The 22570-nt window shown below is 40.7% G+C and overlaps 1 protein-coding gene across 1 annotated transcript in view; it reads left to right on the top strand.

Annotated features, from left to right (window-relative positions):
* The window catches only part of slc2a9l2 (solute carrier family 2 member 9, like 2), a 224003-nt gene extending 211096 nt beyond the window's left edge, over positions 1–12907 (top strand). The window contains exon 13 of the mRNA XM_021568636.2: positions 12558–12907. Coding sequence (XP_021424311.1) covers positions 12558–12809 — 252 coding nt within the window. The 3' untranslated portion in view covers positions 12810–12907. The remainder of the gene's footprint in view (positions 1–12557) is intronic.
* Positions 12908–22570: the final 9663 nt, after the last annotated feature.

The raw sequence follows: 22570 nt of genomic DNA, 5'->3' as shown, positions 1-22570 counted from the left end.
ATTTCTATTTTTCTTACATTTCATTTTTAAATGTTTTACTTATTTTAGGAAATACTTTCTTAACACTTTTTTTCTTAAAACTGCATTGTTGGTTAAAGGCTTGAAAGTAAGCATTTCACTGTAAGATGTACTACACCTGTTGTATTTGGCACGTGACAATTTTTTTTACATTTAATTTGACTTGAGGTGTAAATGGGGATCACACCAGATACTGACTGTTTTTTTTTATCCACGCCCCTCCCTTTTTTTCTAAGGTATCTGCGACCAACAGATGCATATCTGTATTCCCAGTCATGTGAAATCTATAGATTAGGGCTTAATTAATGTATTTCAATTGACTGATTTCCTTAATTGAACTGTAACTCAGTAAAATATTTTAAATTGTTGCATGTTGCGTTTATATTTTTGGTCAGTATAATTTGTCCAATGACAGCAAACGCTACTGACTTCAGTTAACATGCGCTCAAGCAGATCCCTACAGTATGTCTGGACATCACAGCATCATTGTGTTGAATACTGAGTGTGGTTGGCTCATTTTTCCTGGAAACAATGGCATAGCCATTGACATTCATGGATAATGAGATGTGTATCTTTTGTGTAATTTCCATAATGATCCGAGATTCTATTCTACCTTTTCTTTTGTTTCCATTCGGCAACATTTAATTTCCGTAGCGAGAGAATTTCCCAAACTTTCTCTGACAAAATTGTCTTTGACGGATCGTCTTGACTGGCACTGGCACTGGCAAAAACATTGAGCCGGGTGGTAATGCTGCAATGCTGCTGTAACACCTGACTTGCTTCCTGTGTGGGAACTTCATTTTCACGGGTCTCTCCCTTTGCAACTGTGTCTGGGTGTATTATAGCTGGGGTGCAGCTTACTGACTTTATATTGCTACAGATGTAGGATCTAAATTTGACACAGTAATCCTGCAGCAACAGGACTTCAACATTTAGTCCATAATGTTGCTTGATCTGTGTTTAGGCTATTAGCTGTCCAAAATTAGGCTACATAAAAAGTGCAATACTGTTAATATAACTGTTTGTTAGTGTGGGTTGTCAGTGAATTTCTGTACAGTGTAAATCATGAAGCTCATCTGCATTTCCTCCGGTGCAGGAAAAGTCTCCGCAACAAATGAGTGATCAAATTAAGATATGTATTACTTCTGGCTCTCCCAAAGCTCATTACAGAGGAAAGTGAAGGGATTGTTTCAGTTTGATTCTCACCTAAAAAGGCCAGGGCCCCCTTTTCTCTCACTCTTTAGCCACTAATCCCCTCAAAGACGGGTCGTTCGGTGTAAATAGAGGAGGGAGGATCGCGGTAATCCTGAGGTAGCGTCGAAAGACAATGCCAAAACAATACATTACCAGGTTACGGTGTGAAGACCCCACACTGCACTATCGACCTGAGAAATGCATATACTGGGGCGTTGTGATGATGTATTGAATGGTTTATGGGGTAACTGGAAGAAATCATGCATGTGATCTTTAGTCAAACTATCATTGGTGGGCGCTTTTCGGCCTTGGAGACATCCGGATGTGGTGGCTTTGACTCACAAGACAAAAGTGTGATTGTTACTAACTGTTTTTCCTGCCCATTTGTATTGGATATCATCATTTTCTGTGTGTGTGTGTGTTCTTGGGGACCTTCAATGCTGCTGAAATGTGTTGGTACCCTTCCCCAGATCTGTGCCTCGACACAATCCTGTGTCGGAGCTTTACGAACAATTTCTTCGACCTCATGGCTTGGTTTTTGCTCGGACATGCACTGTCAACTGTGGGACGTTATATAGACAGGTGTGTGTGTGCCTTTCCAAATCATGTCCAATCAATTGAATTTACCACAGATGGACTCAAGTTGTAGAAACATTTCAAGGATGATCAATGGAAACAGGATGAACCTGAGCTTAATTTTGAGTCTCATAGAAAGGGGTCTGAATACTTATGTAAATAAGGTATTCCTGTTTTTTTATTTTTAATAAATTTGTTACCAGTCTCTTAGACTTTTTACCAGCCAATTTCGACCCTGCAGAATAAAGATAAAAAAACATTCACATCCCAGAAAACATGTTTTCTTAAGTCTCTTTAACTTTGAGGTGAACTGTCCCTTTAAGAAGCCCTCCTGTTCTCCACTCATTACCTGTATTTACTGCACCTGTTTGAACTCGTTACCTGTCTAAAAGACAACTGTCCACACACTCAATCAAACAGACTCCAACCTCTCCACAATGGCCAAGAACAGAGAGCTGTGTAAGGGATACAATTGTAGATCTGCACAAGTCTGGGATGGGCTACAGGACAATAGGCAAGCAGCTTGGTGAGAAGGCAACAACTGTTGGCGCAATTATAAAAAAATGGAAGAAGTTCAAGATGACGGTCAATCACCCTCGGTCTGGGGCTCCATGCAAGATCTCACCTTGTGGGGGCATCAATGATCATGAGGAAGGTGAGGGATCAGCCCAGAACTACACGGCAGGACCTGTTCAATGGCCTGAAGAGAGCTGGGACCACAGTCTCAAAGAAAAGCATTAGTAACACACTATGCCGTCATGGATTAAAATCCTGCAGCGCACGCAAGGTCCCCCTGCTCAAGCCAGCGCATGTCCAGGCCCGTCTGAAGTTTGCCAATGACCATCTGGATGATCCAGAGGAGGAATGGGAGAAAGTCCTGTGGTCTGATGAGACAAAAATATAGCTTTTTGGTCTAAACTCCACTCGCCGTGTTTGAAGGAAGAAGAAGGATGAGTACAACCCCAAGAACACCATCCCAACCGTGAAGCATGGAGGTGGAAACATCATTCTTTGGGGATGCTTTTCTGCAAAGGGGACAGGATGACTGCACCGTATTGAGGGGAGGATGGATGGGGCCATGTATCGTGAGATCTTGGCCAACAACCTCCTTCCCTCAGTAAGAGCATTGAAGATGGGTCATGGCTGGGTCTTCCAGCATGACAACGACCCGAAACACACAGCCAGGGCAACTAAGGAATGGCTCAAGGTCTTCATCTCAAGGTCCTGGAGTGGCCTAGCCAGTCTCCAGACCTGAACTCAATAGAAAATCTTTGGAGGGAGCTGAAAGTCCGTATTGCCCAGCCACAGCCCCGAAACCTGAAGGATCTGGAGAAGGTATGAATGGAGGAGTGGGCCAAAATCCCTGCTGTAATGTGTGCAAAACTGGTCAAAAACTACAGGAAACGTATGATCTCTGTAATTGCAAACAAAGGTTTCTGTAACAAATATTAAGTTCTGCTTTTCTGATGTATCAAATACTTATGTCATGCAATAAAATGCAAAATAATTACCTAAAAATCATACAATGTGATTTTCTGGATTTTTGTTTTAGATTCCGTCTCTCACGGTTTAAGTGTACCCATGATAAAAATTACAGACCTCTACATGCTTTGTAAGTAGGAAAACCTGCAAAATCGGCAGTGTATCAAATACTTGTTCTCCCCACTGTATATACTTTCTATCTGTAAAATACTAAAGACGTGTAAGTAAAATGCATTTTTTTGGTGCGTTTTTCCAAATTAAATGTTATCTAGAATAACAAATTGACAGCATATCAACAATTCCCTCTGGGCAAGTCTGGAGAATATATCTAAGGGTAACACAAAATGTGATGAATGCAGATGCTTCTGAAGCTGAGAGAAATGTGTTGGCATGTGGGAAGAGTCTGACTTTCAGGGAATTGCAGTTAAAGACAAGTACACTGCATTAAGTCTTTTTAACAATGAATGGATTTTCAATAACGGGAAAGTAGGCACAGATTGACGCTGCATACCCTGGGGACTCCCCTGAACTTTTGTTTCTGTTTTAGCACATTTGGGGATTTTAAGCATAAAAACCACCACCACATTGAGAAAAACTATTAGATGCCATAAAATTTAAATTAAATGTCAAGCCTCAAATAGCCGCCTGTCCGTTTTTAATAGCCGGGCAACCGCACATTTTTCAGCAAGGAAACGCCTGTTTCAAATTAACGCTAGGTCTAAATGAATTGTTCACAAGATTACTATGGATTGATTACAAGGTTTAATGTTTGATTTATTACATTAAATGATTCAGTAATGACTGTAAAAACACATTTTTAAAGTATGTCAATCATATTTTTTTATCAGCAGTAAGAAACTGCTAGCCATTGCCTGCTAAAAGCTAGCTAACTGGCAAGCACAAAAACAGTCAACAACTTCGGGAGTACAGAACCCTAGAAATCAACTGATCGCCCTCTAGTGGTGAATATAAGAACTGACAAATGCACAATCAAAGAGGAGAATAAAGTGCTTTCGGAAAGTATTCAGACCCCTTCCTTTTTTCCACATTTTGTTACCTTACAGTTTTATTCTAAAATGGATTAAATGTCAGAGCAACAACTAAGCCATAAGGTTGAATTAATTGTCCATAGAGCTCTGAGACAAGATTGTGTCGAGGCACAGATCTGGGGAAGGGTACCAAAAAATGTCTGCAGCATTAAGGGTCCCCAAGAACACAATGGCCTCCATAATTCTTATGGCATGGTAGCGTGGTAGAAACTGAAGGGAAGCCGCCATCTAAAATTCAAAATGTAACATTGGGGGGCGACATTTTTATAACTATGTCTCCAGAAGATAAAGCATGAGCGTGCAGTTTAAAAGTTTAGTTTGTGAGCTAGGCAGGCTTCTGCCTGGGAAGGTCTTCCACTCAGAAGTATGAGATGGGGAGGGGGGCAGGGGTAGGTTGACCTCAGGTCTCCCCACTGGAAGCCCAAGGTAGGGGGAGCAGGGGAATCTTATCAAATAGCGCACCTCTAACTTTGTACAGTACTAATGCAATTAGTAAAATCAGTCACACTACGAAATGCTACCAAATAAACCACAATTCATTCATAATACTGTGAATATACACTACCGTTCAAAAGTTTGGGGTCACTTAGGAAAGTCCTTGTTTTTGAAAGAAAAGCTCATTTTTGGTCCATTAAAATAACATCAAATTGATCATCGCACACCAGCAACTCCTTTGGCGGGCCGGGCGCAGTGCACGCTAACTAAGGTTGCCAGGTGCACGGTGTTTCCTCTGACACATTGGTGCATTGTCAATTCTAGATATGCCCATCTCAAATACAATCCTCCTGGATAAACTCAAGGAGAGTAGTACTAAATATACTAAATCAAGATAAGTTTTGACATCAGAGGGGACATACAATGGTTCCAGACACTGCCATACTCCTCCCCCTAATGGGAAAAGTAGGGAGTGACTGGTGTACAGACATTGTGGAGCCCTTCACATGGTTTAACAGATACCCTCACATATGAAGACAATCCTGACTTCTCCCCTCTCTGGGCCCCAAGTGACTTTTTCCCACATAAGCATATTTATGAAATTAGATAAAACATCTTATTTATCAATGTTACCGAACTAATTCTGATTCTGCTACGACAGTCATTAAAACAAGTTTTTAAACCACTCCACAAATGTCTTGTTAACCTTTCTAGCGCAGGGATTCCGCTAGCGGAACACCTCGACAACATTCCGCTGAAAAGGCAGCGCGCAAAATTCTAAAATATTTTTTTGAAATATGTAACTTTCACACATTAACAAGTCCAATACAGCAAATGAAAGATAAACATCTTGTTAATCTACCCATCATGTCCGATTTCAAAAATGCTTTACAGCTAAAGCACAACATATTTATGGCGGATATGTTAGATCACCGCCAAGTCGAAAAAACACAGCCATTTTTCAAGCCAAAGATAGAAGTCACAAAAAGCAGAAATAGATTTTTTTTTAAATCACTATCCTTTGATGATCTTCATCAGATGACACGCATATGACATCATGTAACACAGTACATGTACAGTGGGGCAAAAAAGTATTTAGTCAGCCACCAATTGTGCAAGTTCTCCTGCTTAAAAATATGAGAGCCTGTAATTTTCATCATAGGTACACTTCAACTATCACATTGTAAGATTTTTTATGAATTTATTTGCAAATTATGGTGGAAAATAAGTATTTGGTCAATAACAAAAGTTTGTCTCAATACTTTGTTATATACCCTTTGTTGGCAATGACAGAGGTCAAACGTTTTCTGTAAGTCTTCACAAGGTTTTCACACACTGTTGCTGGTATTTTGGCCCATTCCTCCATGCAGATCTCCTCTGGAGCAGTGATGTTTTGGGGCTGTTGCTGGGCAACACGGACTTTCAACTCCCTCCAAAGATTTTCTATGGGGTTGAGACTGGCTAGGCCACTCCATGACCTTGAAATGCTTCTTACGAAGCCACTCCTTCGTTGCCCGGGCGGTGTGTTTGGGTTCATTGTCATGCTGAAAGACCCAGCCACGTTTCATCTTCAATGCCCTTGCTGATGGAAGGAGGTTTTCACTCAAAATCTCACAATACATGGCCCCATTCATTCTTTCCTTTACACGGATCAGTCGTCCTGGTCCCTTTGCAGAAAAACAGCCCCAAAGCATGATTTTTCCACCCCCATGCTTCACAGTAGGTATGGTGTTCTTTGGATGCAACTTAGCATTCTTTGTCCTCCAAACACGACGAGTTGAGTTTTTACCAAAAAGTTATATTTTGGTTTCATCTGACCATATGCCATTCTCCCAATCTTCTTCTGGATCATCCAAATGCTCTCTAGCAAACTTCATACGGGCCTGGACATGTACTGGCTTAAGCAGGGGGCCACGTCTGGCACTGCAGGATTTGAGTCCCTGGCAGCGTAGTGTGTTACTGATGGTAGGCTTTGTTACTTTGGTCCCAGCTCTCTGCAGGTCATTCACTAGGTCCCCCCGTGTGGTTCTGGGATTTTTGCTCACCGTTCTTGTGATCATTTTGACCCCACGGGGTGAGATCTTGCGTGGAGCCCCAGGTCGAGGGAGATTATTAGTGGTCTTGTATGTCTTCCATTTCCTAATAATTGCTCCCACAGTTGATTTCTTCAAACCAAGCTGCTTACCTATTGCAGATTCAGTCTTCCCAGCCTGGTGCAGGTCTACAATTTTGTTTCTGGTGTCCTTTGACAGCTCTTTGGCCATAGTGGAGTTTGGAGTGTGACTGTTTGAGGTTGTGGACAGGTGTCTTTTATACTGATAACAAGTTCAAACAGGTCCCATTAATACAGGTAACGAGTGGAGGACAGAGGAGCCTCTTAAAGAAGAAGTTACAGGTCTGTGAGAGCCAGAAATCTTGCTTGTTTGTAGGTGACCAAATACTTATTTTCCACCATAATTTGCAAATAAATTCATAAAAAGTCCTACAATGTGATTTTCTGGATTTTTTTTCTCATTTTGTCTGTCATAGTTGAAGTGTACCTATGATGAAAATTACAGGCCTCTCTCATCTTTTTAAGTGGTAGAACTTGCACAATTGGTGGCTGACTAAATACTTTTTTGCCCCACTGTATGTTTTGTTCGATACTGTGCATATTTATATCCCAAAATCTCAGTTTACATTGTTGCCTTACGTGTAGTAATGTTTTGATTCCAAAACATCCGGGGATTTTAGCAGAAATACTCATAATAAACATTAATAAAAGATACTCGTGTTATTCACAGAATTAAATATAGACTTATTCTTAATGCAACTGCTGTGTCAGATTTCTTTTTTTACTTTACGGAAAAAGCATAATCTGAGAACGGCGCTCAGAACCCAATCCAGCCAGAGGAATAGCCGCCATTTTGGAATCAACAAAGTTAGAAACAACAGCATAAATATTCACTTTCCTTTGATGATCTTCATCAGAAGGCACTCCCAGGAATCCCAGTTTGACAATAAATGACTGATTTGTTCCATAAAGTTCCATAATTTATGTCCAAATAGCCACGTGTTGTTAGCGTGTTCAGCCCAGTAATCCATCTTCATGAGGCGCGAGCATTTCATCCAGACAAAAACTCTAAAGTTCCGTTACAGTCCTTTAGAAACCGTGTTGGAAGATTTGCCGGTTTTGGAGCAGTGGCTTCTTCCTTGCTGAGCAGCCTTTCAAGTTATGTCGATATAGGACTGGTTTTACTGTGGATATAGATACTTTTGTACCTGTTTCCTCCAGCATCTTCACATGGTCCTTTGCTGTTGTTCTGGAATTAATTTGCACTTTTCGCACCAAAGTGCGTTAATCTCTAGGAGAGTGTTTATACTTGCATGCTATTGTTTTCACAGTTGAACGTGGTTCCTTCAGGCGTTTGGAAATTGTTCCCAAGGATGAACCAGACTTGTGCTGGTCTACATTATTTTCTGAGGTCTTGCCTGATTTCTTTTCATTTTCCCATGATTTCAAGCAAAGAGGCACTGAGTTTGAAGGTAGGCCTTGAAATAAATCCACAGTTAGCCTATCAGAAGCTAAAGCCATGACATCATTTTCTGGAATTTTCCAAGCTGTTTAAAGGCACAGTCAACTTAGTGTATGTAAACTTCTGACCCACTGGAATTGCGATACAGTGAATTATAAGTTAAATAATCTGTGTGTAAACAATTGTTGGAAAAATGACTTGTGTCATGCACAAAGTAAATGTCCTAACCGACTTGCCAAAACTATAGTTTGTTAACAAGAAATTTGTGGAGTGGTTGAAAGTAAACTTACGACCTCAAATGTACTTGGACAGTAATCTGGCAGTATCACATCAGCTCTTTATCACTTGAATGTCATTCAGAAAATTATTTCCTGAATCACCTAGACATCAAACGCACATCAAACAACTATTATGCGTGATTATTGAGTATCGGTTCTCGTAATGACAGTATCGGTTTTTGTTTTATTAATCATGTTAAAGTTGCTCTTTGTGTCAGAAACATTCGATTTTGTAATTGCATACATTATTTTGGATATGTGTGCACATAAAAACAGTTTTCACTCCGTAACAAAGCGATATATACGAAATGTTACAAGGTAACAGTATATTTCCGAGATCTCCATACATCTTTATACCTTAATGCAGTGGTTACCAACCGGTCGTTCAACTGGTTGATCTCCAAGGCATTCGTTGTCGATCACCAATCATTTATGTAAAAAAAGTGTTCCCATTTTGAACCATTTCATGTGTCTGAAGGTAGAACTCTGCCTACCCAGCCGCCCCAGAGAGCAAATCAAGTGCACCTATAGGCCTAATGCTGGCCAGTCAGAAAGCTCAGATCACTGTCTGCACAGTTTCCTCGAGCAATAGGCTGTAAAAACAAACCACGAACACACAGCATTGAGACTGAGATTTCAAAACTTTTAAAACCACGACTAGAGAGAGACTCAATGAATACAGCAAAAAGCTGCTGTTTTTATAAAAAAAAAAACATTTTTTTAAGTTGTTATTCAGCACTGTCAACACTTTGTTCAACACTTTTATAAGCCATGAAATAAGCTTTCTCCCTACTTCCACTCACTTCAACCAGCACTGCAGCTGCAACTAATGAGTACAGCAAAGTTTCGATAACCTTGCATTGTTATTATTAGCGGCTCGTCTCTTTTTTAATATCTTTTTTTTTAGATTTTAATTTCACTTTCTCTGGTCATGGGAGTAACAACATTAATTGGTGCATGAGGCAGAAATAATGCAGTGCGACTTGAGTTTCGCTAACAGCTGGAAGACTATGTCCCCTTTTCTCAGCGGAGGGAGGGAGAGCAGAGGGACGGGGTGAGTCGTGTGAGAGGCAGCCTCCCTGCTGCTCGCTCCTTTCCTCCCTCCCCTCAGACTGACCATCAGATGTAGGCCATCCAGTAAAATAAAACAAAGCTAATTGTTGTGCTCACTCAGCTGTGCCTCACAAGTAATACAGCAAATGATATATTATAAAAATAAATATAAATATAATTTCAAAATGGTTTGAGAAGAACAACATTGGGCCTCATAGCCTACTGCACAAACCTCATTGTTACAGAACGTTTTTTAATAGGTTAATGTTGCATAGGCTTATTATTATTATTTTTGTTTAAAAAACTATCTGAGCGGTAGATCTTGCTTTGGACTCAGAAAGTGATCTTGACTCAGAAAAGGTTGGTGACCACTGTCTTAATGTATTCACATGAAAAAAAGGCCAATTATTAAAGACGTTGTTGCAGCTCTAAACAGTTGTCCTCCACAAGAAATGCTCACTGGTACCCTAGTTTATAGAAATGTATAATGTCATTTTAAGACTCATTATATGATTATCACAATGTAGCATACATCACTGCTGGGGTGCTAGAGGCTAATTCAAAATGTAAAAGGTAGAAACTGCATTAAATAATCTTGCATTCCCAAAATGACAGTTTGCCAGGCTGAAAACGCATAATAACAATGTTGAGTAAAGCCTAGTCAAGCAGCTAATTTGCTGTCCTTGGGTCGGCCTCCCCTTGGGCCATTAAGAATATGAGCACCGTCTGCATAAACCACCCCCCAGACACACACACACACACACTGTAGCCCTCTCCTTGTCAACTGGGACAAGCCATTGCCCCCACAATGCAGTGACCATGACCAATGCAGTGACCATGACCTCCCGAAGGCCAGCCCCATTATTTCACTGGGGACACCTCTCCCTGATCAGATGTATTAACTTTTATATCCCCTCCATTATGGACATTTAATTATCCTTGTGTCCCCGTCGCACGCCCGAACAGATTGCAGCCACCGAGGATAAACTTCTCTCTAGGTCAGTGTATGTTTGTGTATGTATCAGGGAGGCTAAATGTGCCAAGCCAGCAGTGCAGGCAATAAAGCTTACCCCCTAAAAAAAGAAACCACCTCCTTTCTCACGTCAATCAATAGGCCAGTGAAAAATCAATCTTAGCAATAACAGGAAGTTGAAATATTTTTATAGGAAATGCGTTTGTAATTAGCATTATTCATCTGTCCATGTAATGCAAAATTCATCGGACTAAGGGATTTTTCCAACTTTTGCAAATTAGTGTTACATCACAGAAACAGTTTTTTTTTTCAGTCTGGATCAGGCTACCAAATAGAGCCTTGTTTATCTTCTTACGAAATATTTGAAAGAGGGGAAAACCGTGTCTCGATGTGACACAGTAATAACCCATAAGGCCTTAGGAAGGCGGATGTCAACAGGAAGTAGTTGGGCTTTGAGGTCACCATTGTATGGGTACTGTGTGTTTTATGACAGGTATATTAGACTGTTTGGAAAATAGCTTTTAGTGCATTATTTCCTCATGAACAGTAGATTCAAACTCCCAGTCTGGGGTCAATCAAGATTCCCAGGCAGTCTCCCTCTGGTAATCTGCCTGGCCAGATTTGAAATCCCTCATTAAACTGAATGATTGACAGTGCAGGGTCAGATTTCAAAGATGTTGGGTATATTTGTGATTCCCTGTGGATTTTGGATTTTTTCTCTATTCCCTGCGACTTCTCAGCATTGGACTGTGTGTTTTTCAGTAATCCCAATTATTTCCCATTCTCATCCTTCTGAATTTCTTTGATTCTGAAATGTTTCTAAAACGTAATCCAATATTCCGTTTGGCCTGAATACATTTAGTTCATTTAAGAATTTGTAAAGCTCCCACTGAGAGGGAGTCAGATCAGAGAAATGTAATTCCCAGCAGGCCATACACTCTTAGATAAAAGGGTTCCGAAAGGGTTCTTCGGCTGTCCCATAAGAGAACCCTTATTTGTTCCAGGTAGATCCTTTTTTGGTTCCAGGTTGAACTCTTTTGGTCTAAAAGCGTATTCCCAGTGGGATTCTGAGCTAACACAGTGTGTGACAGCCATTTTAAACATAAAAATAAAATACAAATCCTATGGGGTCGGCCAAAGAACCCTTTTAGGTTCTAGATAGCACCATTTATTCTAACGGTGTAGTCCCATTCTCAGAAGTAATTGCAAATACACTTTCTACACACTACCAAATACATTATATAGATTATAGAATTATAGAACATACAGCATTACATGCTTGCAAAGCTTCAGCTCTTCAGTAGGCCTATGTAAGCACTAGGTCCAGCCACGCTCCGTTGCCTCTGTTTCTTTTTTACTGATGTTTTACTGCTCTGAGAGTAGGGACAGGTGACATTGATGCTCCCTGCTTGGTGACTTTTTAAGAAGTGTGACTCGCCACCGAGTTTCAATTATCTTTGGTACCCCTGGAGGTAATCTAAATGTAGAAATGGACTACAGAGTTAGTATAACTACTCTGGTGACTCTTGCAAGTGTGTGTGGTGTGTGTGGTGTGTGTGTGTGTGTGTGTGTGTGTGTGTGTGTGTGTGTGTGTGTGTGTGTGTGTGTGTGTGTGTGTGTGTGTGTGTGTGTGTCCGCCAGTGCTTGATGGGAATTGAACTGCACTGACCACAATGGAATGGAGAGCACGCCTCAGGAGAATGAGGCTTTTATTGCTTGTCACACTGTCACACCAACAGTTTCGCACAGATGGCTAGATGCCTCTGTACACACACTTCAGGCTGACAGCTCAGGGAAGCCTATTTGTGAGGGGGAAGTTTGGGCTGGAAATGAAGGTGAAATGTTTGTAGGTGTGGAAAGTCTGGGCAGATTTGAAATGTGTTGTTGTTGACATCTGTAAACGAGAAGTCGATGATGTCATATTGCTGAGTATACCTTTTTAAAACATTTTGGTGTGTGTGTGTGTGTGTGTGTGTCTCCACAGGAGTCCCTGCAGACCTATGCCTTCCTGGTGTTCCTGGTGGTGTGTGTGCTGGGTGCTGTGTACCTCTACTTTATTCTGCCTGAGACCAAAAACAAGACCTTTATGGACATCAGCCAGAGCTTTGCCAAAATCAACAATGTTCCATTGGGTAACAAGGAAATTGAGAACGAACTTGCCATCAAGGCTGGGTCAAAGGAAGTAGAAGAAAATGGAAAAGTCATCATCGATGGTGAGATAGAGAGTTCGTTTTGAATCAAAGAAAAGCCACCAGGTGTCAGTTTACTGTTGTACATACTGTATTTTGATTCACTGAAGTGAAATGTAATTTTTAAGATAAAGTTTTTCTGCTAGGTGAGTGTACGTTTTTTTTGTATGCAATAATTTTCAATACATTTTTAAAGCTCTCTTACCGAGAAAAAAAACAACAGGCAATTGGCAAACAGTTATTGTACATTTTTGGCTAATTTGCTGCAAATTTGCAAATGAGTTTTGAGGCAAACTTTTGCAGTAAATTTACATCGACTTGTGAACTTCTGTCTAACAATTCTGGGAAACTTGTGGCAAACATTCTACTATTTGCTGCGGATGTGCTGCAAACTCATTATGAATATGCAAATTAGATCAGGTTTTTGGTTACTTTGTGTATTAACTTTGAATTGTTGTATCAACATAAACCAAATCACACATAACGTTAAACGAACTAAACATACTTAATGTGCTAAATACACTAAACCACATGTATTCAATGTTTTAACAGATAAAAAATAAATCCAATACAATTTGAAATCCTCAGCATGCTAATGAAAATAGCAAAGACGGAATATTTCCCAAATAAATTGTTTGCTTAATCTCTCATTTACATGAGAGAGATGTGGCTACCGCTTTACATTCTAGCTCGGTAATAAGATGTATTTACTCCGCAATCACCTAGTAATTACCATTAGTTAACATAAATAGTTGCCCTGTTGTTTCCCCCAATCCTTTCCTGATATCCCAACCAGCCCATGGTTGTTATCTGGAAACAGAGAAGATCATTTCTATGTAATAACACCGAATCTGTGCTGGAAAATGCATCATTACCTGTTTCTCTTCAGTTAAACCATTACATCCCTTCCCTATAACGAACATAACATAACAGTGACATATGTCGTTGTAAAGTGACACAAAATTCCTGACATGACAAGCAAAGCCCAGTTCACATTCAGATTCATTATTGACAAAAAAGATATGCACAAGATATGACGGATATCACAATTCAGTGACATGTTATATTCGTAAAGAATCAATGGGTATATATTAATCATTTATAAGCCAAACCCTGGATGTAGCAACTGCAGATTGCCCCTTTGATCAAGCTACTTTTTCCTTTCTATGTGTAGGCTATTTACATTAAACCATAACCTATAAAAATGTGAGGATGACGTTGGGACCACCTCAAATTATTTCAGGATAAAATACGGTCAATTAGGCTACTAGCTATGTTAGCTAACCCTTTTCTTTCATTTGTAGCTGTAGGTCTCAAGAAATGGCAATTACAGATGTAAAAAAAAAAAAAAAAGGCTAAATACATATCTGTCGCTCTATGATGACATCAGATGTGTGCGTGCGCTCTCCACTCTCTCTCCACCAGTGGAGGCTGCTTAGGAGAGGACGGCTCATTATAATGGCCGGAACGGCATCAATGGAATGGCATCAAACACATGGAAACAATGTGTTTGATGTATTTGATACCATTCCACTTATTCTGCTCCAGCCGTTACCACAACCACGTCCTCCCCAATTAAGGTGCCACCAACCTCCTGTGCTCTCCAGTGCAGTCTACTTGCTGAGAAGAGGTTGCTAAGTTAGCTACGAGTGATCCTTTGTATAGTGTAGAACATAAATGCTAAATATTAATGTACATTTCTTAAATATTTTCCTTATATTGTTGTGATATTAGCGAACTAGAGGTTATTAGATAGTATTGTATGAAAATAGTTTTATACCTACTGTCAGACACAAATCTAGGTTGACTAGCTATTTAGATACCGATCTAGGCTAGATCTATGGGCTAGCTAACATTAGCTACCAGCAGGGTGTTTTACTTTATACTTTATTGCAGTATAAATATTTGCTTAACAAGTCACATAATAAGTTGTATGGACTCACTCTGCAATAATAGTGTTTAAAAACCATGAGCTGGCGCACACCCAGAAAAATATTTTGTTTGGAGGTGTGTACTAATGGCGAATAAACTATAAAAAATAGAGTCACACACTCCATATATAAACTCCCAGTAATTTATTGGGTGAATCACCAACGTTTCGGCATCACTGTGCCTTCTTCAGGGTGTGTTTAATAGTGTTAACAGGATTTTTGAATGACTACCTGATATCTGTACCCCACACAAGGTCCCTCGGTCAAGGAGTGAATGTCAAACACAGATTCGACCACAAAAACCAGGGAGGTTTTGCAATGCCTCGCAAAGAAGGGCACCTATTGATAGATGGGTAAAAAAAAAAAAATTAAGCAGACATTGAATGTCCCTTTGGGCATGGTGAAGTTATGCATTACACTTTGGAGGGTGTATCAATACACCCAGTCACTACAAAGATACAGGCATCCTTCCTAACTCAGTTGCCGGAAAGGAAGGAAACCGCTCAGGGATTTCACCAGTTACAGAGTTTGGTGGCTGTGATGGGAGAGAACTGAGAATGGACAACAACTTTGTAGTTACTCTACAATACTAACCTAACTGCAGTGTTGGTCAGTGTCGTTTAAGATTAGGGAGCACAATTTTATTTTTATGAGCATGGTCTTATTTCTATTACAGCATATATGGGGCGACTGTCATTCATATTCCATTCACCCAGCTCAATGTAACATCGATAGAATTAGCCTACTACATTATACACACATTTTCCCTATGCCCATCATGAGGTAGCTACAACCTAGCCTACAAATGAAAGTTTACAACGTAGGTGCACAGATCGAGAGAACAATTGGAGTAACCAAGGTAACAGACAGTGATACATTCAATACCGCCTTGTACACTCTTGCCTGTATCTAGCTGATCTAGGGTGTAATCAATAGTCCAAACAGTTGTAAACTACAGTATCTACAGGACAAATTCAGGTATGTTTATCATTTGCTTAGATTTAGGAAATGTTTTTCAACAGAATCGGTGGAATGAATCCACCCCGATCACCTGCAAACAGTTCACTTTCATAGCAGCCACACTAACAGCTTTATTACTTTGCTCGTTGTATAATTCCTTCTCGCATCTATGCTCTCTTCCCCTTTCCCCTTTTTCCTTCGCTTGTGGACTTCAGTGCACAACAGAACCACTGTCTGTGGTCAGGGGGAGAACCTTTTCAAGCCAAGCATTCATACGATAACCACTAACAACTACTAACAACTACACACATTCTACATCGTTTTCACCACATTAACTAATGTCATAGTCAACATAGCTACTATAACTAATGTGTTAGTAAACCTGCTACAATCATGCAGTACTGTTTACAGCAAGTAGTTTAGTAGTTACACCGGTGGCAATAAATCAATCAAACCAAAAGCTTATCTTCACTTGGAAGAGTTCCAGTGTTGGATAGCACTTGTCAGCTAGCTAACAAAGCATCCCTGTTTGAGCCGGGTGTTTGATTATGCTAAACTAGCTAGCTACATTTGGTAGCTAGGTGTATCTTTTCCATTTATCATCCTTGATATGTTTCTACAACTTTATTGGAGTCCACCTGTGGTAAATTCAATTGATTGGACATGATTTAGAAAGGCACACACCTGTCTATATAAGGTCACACAGTTGACAGTGCATGTCAGAGCAAAGACCAAGCCATGAGGTCGAAGGAATTGTCCGTAGAGCTCTGAGACAGGATTGTGTCGAGGCACAGATCTGGGAAGGGTACCAAAAAATTGCTGCAGCATTAAAGGTCCCCAAGAACACAGTGGCTTACATCATTATTAAATGGAAGAAGTTTGGAACCACCAAGACTCTTCCTAGAGCTGGCCACTCGGCCAAAATGAGCAATCTGTGGAGAAGGGTCTTGGTCGGAGAGGTGACCAAGAACCCGATGGTCACTCTGGCAGAGCTCTAGAGTTCCTCTGTGGAGATGGGAGAACCTTCCAGAAGGACAACCATCTCTGCAGCACAACCAATCAGGCCTTTATGGTAGAATGACCAGATGGGATCCACTCCTCACTAAAAGGCACCCAACAGCCCGCATGGAGTTTGCCAAAAGGCACCTAAAGAATTTCAGTCCATGAGAGACAAGATTCTCTGCTCTGATAAAACTGAGATTGAACTCTTCGGCCTGAATGCCAAGCGTCACGTCTGGAGGAAACCTGGCACCATTCCTACGGTGAAGCATGGTGGTGGCAGCGTCATGCAGTGTGGATGTTTTTCAGCAGCAGGGCCTAGGAGAATAGTCGGGATCGAGGCAGAGATGGATTGAGCAAAGTAAAGAGATCCTTGATGAAAACCTGCTTCAGAGAACTCAGGACCTTAGACTAGAGGTCGACCGATTAATCAGAATGACCGATTAATTAGGGCCGATTTAAAATTTTCATAACAATCGGTAATCTGCATTTTTGGCCACCGATTACATTGCAGACTGCGTGGCAGGCTGACTACCTGTTATGCGAGTGCAGCAAGGAGCCATGGTAAGGTGTTAGATAGCATTAAACTTATCCTGTAAAAAAACAAATCAATCTTAACATAATCACTAGTTAACTACACATGGTTGATGATATATCTAGCTTGTCCTGCGTTGCATATAATAGATGCGGTGCCTGTTAATTTATCATTTAATCACAGCCTACTTCGCCAAACGGGTGATTTAACAAGCGCATTCGCGGAAAAAGCACTGTTATTGCACCAATGTGTACCTAACCATAAACATCAATGCCTTTCTTAAAATCAATACACAAGTGTATATTTTTAAACCTGCTTATTTAGTTAATATTGCCTACTAACATTTTTTTTTTTTAACTAGGGAAATTGTGTCACTTCTCTTGCTTTCTGTGCAAGCAGAGTCAGGGTATATGCAGCAGTTTGGGCCGCCTGGCTCGTTGCGAACTGTGTGAAGACCATTTCTTCCTAACAAAGACCGTAATTAATTTGCCAGAATTGTACATAATTATGACATAACATTGACGATTGTGCAATGTAACAGCGATATTTAGACTTAGGGATGACAACCGTTAGATAAAATACGGAACGGTTCCGTATTTCACTGAAAGAATAAACGTTTTGTTTTCGAAATGATATTTTCCGGATTTGACCATATTAATGACCTATGTGTGTTATTATATTATAATTAAGTCTATGATTTGATAGAGCAGTCTGACTGAGGGGTAGTAGGCAGCAGCAGGCTCGTAAGCATTCATTCAAACAGCACTTTCCTGCATTTGCCAGCAGCTCTTCGCTGTTTTTGACTTCAAGCCTATCAACTCCCGAGATTAGGCTGGCAATACTAAAGTGCCTATTAGAACATCCAATAGTCAAAGGTATATGAAATACAGAAGTGTTAACAGGAACCACCAGCTTTCATATGTTCTGAGCAAGGAACTTAAACATTAGCTTTTTTACATGGCACATATTTCACTTTTACTTTCTTCTCCACCACTTTGTTTTTGCATTATTTAAACCAAATTGAACATGTTTCATTATTTATTTGAGACTAAATTGATTTTATTGATGTATTATATATATTGTAAAAACAGTGTTCATTCAGTATTGTTGTAATTGTCATTTTTACAAATATATATATAAAAATATATATATAAAAAACAATTAATTGGTATCGGCTTTTTTTTGGTCCTCCAAAAATTGGTATCGGTATCGGCGTTGAAAAATCATAAGCGGTCGACCTCTACCTTAGACTGAGGCGACGATTCACCTTCCAACAGAAGGGCAGGCATAAGCTACGGACAACGAACACCCTAAGCACTCGGCCAAGGCAACGCAGGAGTGGCTTTGGGAAGAGTTTCTGAATGTCCTTGAGTGGCCCAGCCAGAGCCCGGAGTTGAACCTGATCAAAACTTGATCGTACATCTCTGGAGAGACCTGAAAATAGCTGTGCAATGACGCTCCCCATCCAACCTGACAGAGCTTGAGAGGATCTCCAGAGAAGAATGGAGAATCTCCCCAAATACAGGTGTGCCAAACTTGTAGCGACTCAAGGCTGTAATGGCTGCCAAGGGTGCCGAGTAAGTAAGTACTGAGTAAAGGGTCTGAATACTTATGTTAAATGTGATATTTACGCTGTTTTTTTCATTATGGGGTATTGTGTGTAGATTGATGAGGATTTTTTTTTTAATACATTTTAGAATAAAGCTGTAGCGTAACAAAATGTGGGGAAAAAGTCAAGGGGTCTGAATACTTTCCGAAGGCACTGTATAACAAACACATGCATGTTGGAGAATATGCAAGCAATAGATATTTTAGAGTTATGGCAATCATCTTGTATTAATGATTTGATTAAAAAAGGTGTGAATGGTCTTACATTTGATTTGACTAAGGATTAAATTCTTCATTACTGGCAATATGAGAAGATATTAATTCTGGAGCTTGTTGTGTTTTCACTTGGGAGAAGTGAATTGCGACACAGCAAAATATTGTTGAACATGCTTGATACGACTGTAAAGTCCCAGAGGATATCAGAGCCCGAAATAGAGCAGTTGCAATCAGAACTGCGAAAAATACCATGATTTGACTAGGTCACCACATTCCACTTATTCTGCTCCAGCCATTACCACAAGCACGTCCTTCCCAATTAAAGTGCCACCACGCTATCCGTGGTGAAGAAGGTGCAACAGCGCTTCTTCAGCCTTCAAAAGCTGAAGAAATGTGGCTTGTCGCCCAAAAACCTAATGAACTTTTACAGATCCACAATCGGGTTGAGAGCATCCTGTCGGGCTGTAGCACCACCAGGTATGGAAACCGCAAGGCTCTACAGAGGGTGGTGCGGTCTGCACAACGCATCACCAGGGGCAAACTACCTGCCCCCCATGACACCTATAGCACCCGATGTCACAGGAAGGCAAAAAAGATCATCAAGGTCATCAAGGACAACAATCACCCGAGCCACAACGAACACAATTGAATCTTATCGATGGCAACTTGAATACACAGAGATACTGTGATGAGATCCTGAGGCCCATTGTTGTGCCATTCACCCGCCTCCATTACCTCATGTTTCAGCATGATAATGCACGTCCCCATATTGCAAGGATCTGTACACAATTCCTGTAAGTTGAAAATGTCCCAGTTCTGCTTACTCACCAGACATGTCACCCATTGAGCATGTTTGGGATGCTCTGGATCTAAGTGTATGACAGCGTGTTCCAGTTCCCTCCCATATCCAGCAACTTTGCACAGCCATTGAAGAGGAGTGGGACAACACTCAACAGGCCACAATCAACAGCCTGATCAAAACTGTGCGACGGAGGTGTCGCACTGCATGAGACAAATGATGGTCACACCAGATACTGATTGGTTTTCTGATCCACGCTCCTACCTTTTCTTAAGGCATCTGTGACCATCAGATGCGTATCTGATTTCCCAGTCATGTGAAGTCCATAGATTAGGGCCTAATGAATTCATTTCAATTGTCTGATTTCCTTATATGAACTGTCACTCCTAAAATGTTGGCATTTATATTTTTGTAACAGATATGAAAAATAACTGAAACTAAATAGAATTTCAAATAAAAAGCTTAAAACTAATAGAAATAAAAACGAATAAAAAAAATGCTAAACTATAATAACCTTGAAAGCCGCTCAACAACTCCCCACCAGATGGCCACTATATAGGTTGGAAAACCTGATCTGAATGAAGAAATAACGGTGAGGAACGGAGTACTGTGGGAACACAGTTTACAGGAGAGTAAGATGGCTCCACATGTCGACAGAATCATCGCCTGGGGACGCGCAGAGGACACTCTGAGACAATCTGTTAGTACACAGCGAGCCAGCACTACTCCACTGTGTATCCGAACGCTGAGGAAACAGCTTGAACTTGGGCCTAGCTCTCAATTCTGATCAGACTCAATGAATCAGCCCCCAGACACACACACATTTGTTGCATTGGCTTGCAAAGCAGGGGGTGAGCAGACACATAATTGGAAGGTCTGTTGGCTCTGTAGTAGCTCCATTTCAGCAGGTTTTGTGAGGAATCACTTTCATGAATCAACAGAGAAACGACAAATAAGGTGTCTGGTCCCTGGATATGTAATGCATTGACCCACAAACAAAAGCCATCAAATATTATGGTTATAATAACAATGTATAGGCAATGCTGTTTGTGAAATATTGTGGCCACTCTCATATTTGGCAAGAATGGGAGTGAGGTTTTAATTACTTTGTCATTATACAAAGTGAAAGCGAAGGAGCGTACAGGGTGCCAAATGATTCCGGGAACCGCCATGGAGGTGGAATTAAAATCCCTGTAAAATGCAATTGACAAGGTACCTTGTAGTTAATTATATCAAAAGTCTGGGGAAAGAAAATGCATGTTCACTAATTTGATTACTAGACTTTCTGCCTGTGTTCAACTTATAAACGATGTGCCAGAAAAGCACTAAAGGATTAATAACTTGTTTCAGTGTAAACCGCTTTCTTTAACTGTTGAAGGGACAAACACTGTTCGGCAGTAAACTCACATACACTCCCCTGCATCTTTATTTGAACAGTGAAGCTCAAATCTGACTATACACCATCATTTTGCATTTGAGATCAAATGTTTCATATGAGATAACAGTACAGAATGTCACCTTTTATTTGAAGTTTTTTTCATACATATCTGTTTTACTGTTTTGTAATAAAAGCACTTCATGTGCAGTGGGTAGCATAAGTATTCACCGCACTTGGATTTCATCACAATTTATTGTTTTACAAAGTGGGATTACAATGGATTCACTTGTCGAGCTACACAAAATACTCAAAGTGGGAAAAAATCTAACATTCTTAAAAAGTAATGAGAAATGAAGTATTCACCCTACTGAGTCAATACATGTTAGAAATACTTTTGCTGCGATTACAGCTGCAAAAGGTACACCCCCATTCTCATCGACAGGGCTGCAGTGGAGCAGGTTGAGAGCTTCATGTTCCTTGGTGTACACATCAACAACAAACTAACATGGTCCAAGCACACCAAGACAGTCGTGAAGAGGGCATGACAAAACCTATTCCCCCTCAGGAGACTGAAAAGATGGGTCCTCAGATCCTCAAAATGTTCTACAGCTGCACCATCGAGAGCATCCAGACTGGTTGCATCACTGCCTGGTATGGCAACTGCTCGGCCTCCGACCGCAAGGCACTACAGAGGGTAGTGCGAACGGTCCAGTAAATCACTGGGGCCAAGCTTACTGCCATCCAGAACCTCTATACCAGGCGGTGTCAGAGGAAGGCCCTAAAATTGTCAAAGACTCCAGCCACCCTAGTCATAGACTGTTCTCTCTACTACCACATGGCAAGTGGTACCGGAGCGCCAAATCTAGGTCCAAAAGGCTGCTTAACAGCTTCTACTATCATGACACAAGGTGAGACCCAGATGCAGACACAGGAGGCAGATGGTTGGAGTCTTACAATGTTTATTAATCCAAAAGGAGTAGGCAAGAGAATGGTCGTGGACAGGCAAATGGTCAAAACCAGATCAGAGTCCAGAAGGTACAGAGTGGCAGACAGGCTCGTATTCAAGGCAGGCAGAAAGGTCAGGCAGGTGGGTACAGCATTCAGAAACATGCAAGGGTCAAAACCAGGAGGACTAGAAAAAGGAGAATAGCAAAAAGCAGGAGAACGGGAAAAACGCTGGTTTACTTGGAAAACAAACAAGACGAACTGGCACATCTACCCTCAAGACGTAAGACTCCTGAACAGTTAATCAAATGGCTACCCAAACTATTTGCATTGTCACCCCCACTCCCATTGAAAATTTCAGAAAATTATGTCATGGCTTTAGAAGCATCTGATAGGCTAATTGACATAATTTGAGTCAATTGGAGGTGTACCTGTGG

The sequence above is a fragment of the Oncorhynchus mykiss genome, chromosome 17 (genome assembly GCF_013265735.2).
Source record: "Oncorhynchus mykiss isolate Arlee chromosome 17, USDA_OmykA_1.1, whole genome shotgun sequence".
In the NCBI taxonomy this organism is placed as follows: Eukaryota; Metazoa; Chordata; class Actinopteri; order Salmoniformes; family Salmonidae; genus Oncorhynchus; species Oncorhynchus mykiss.
Note: the sequence above shows the minus strand (reverse complement) of the source record. Positions and strands in the feature narration are given on the sequence as shown.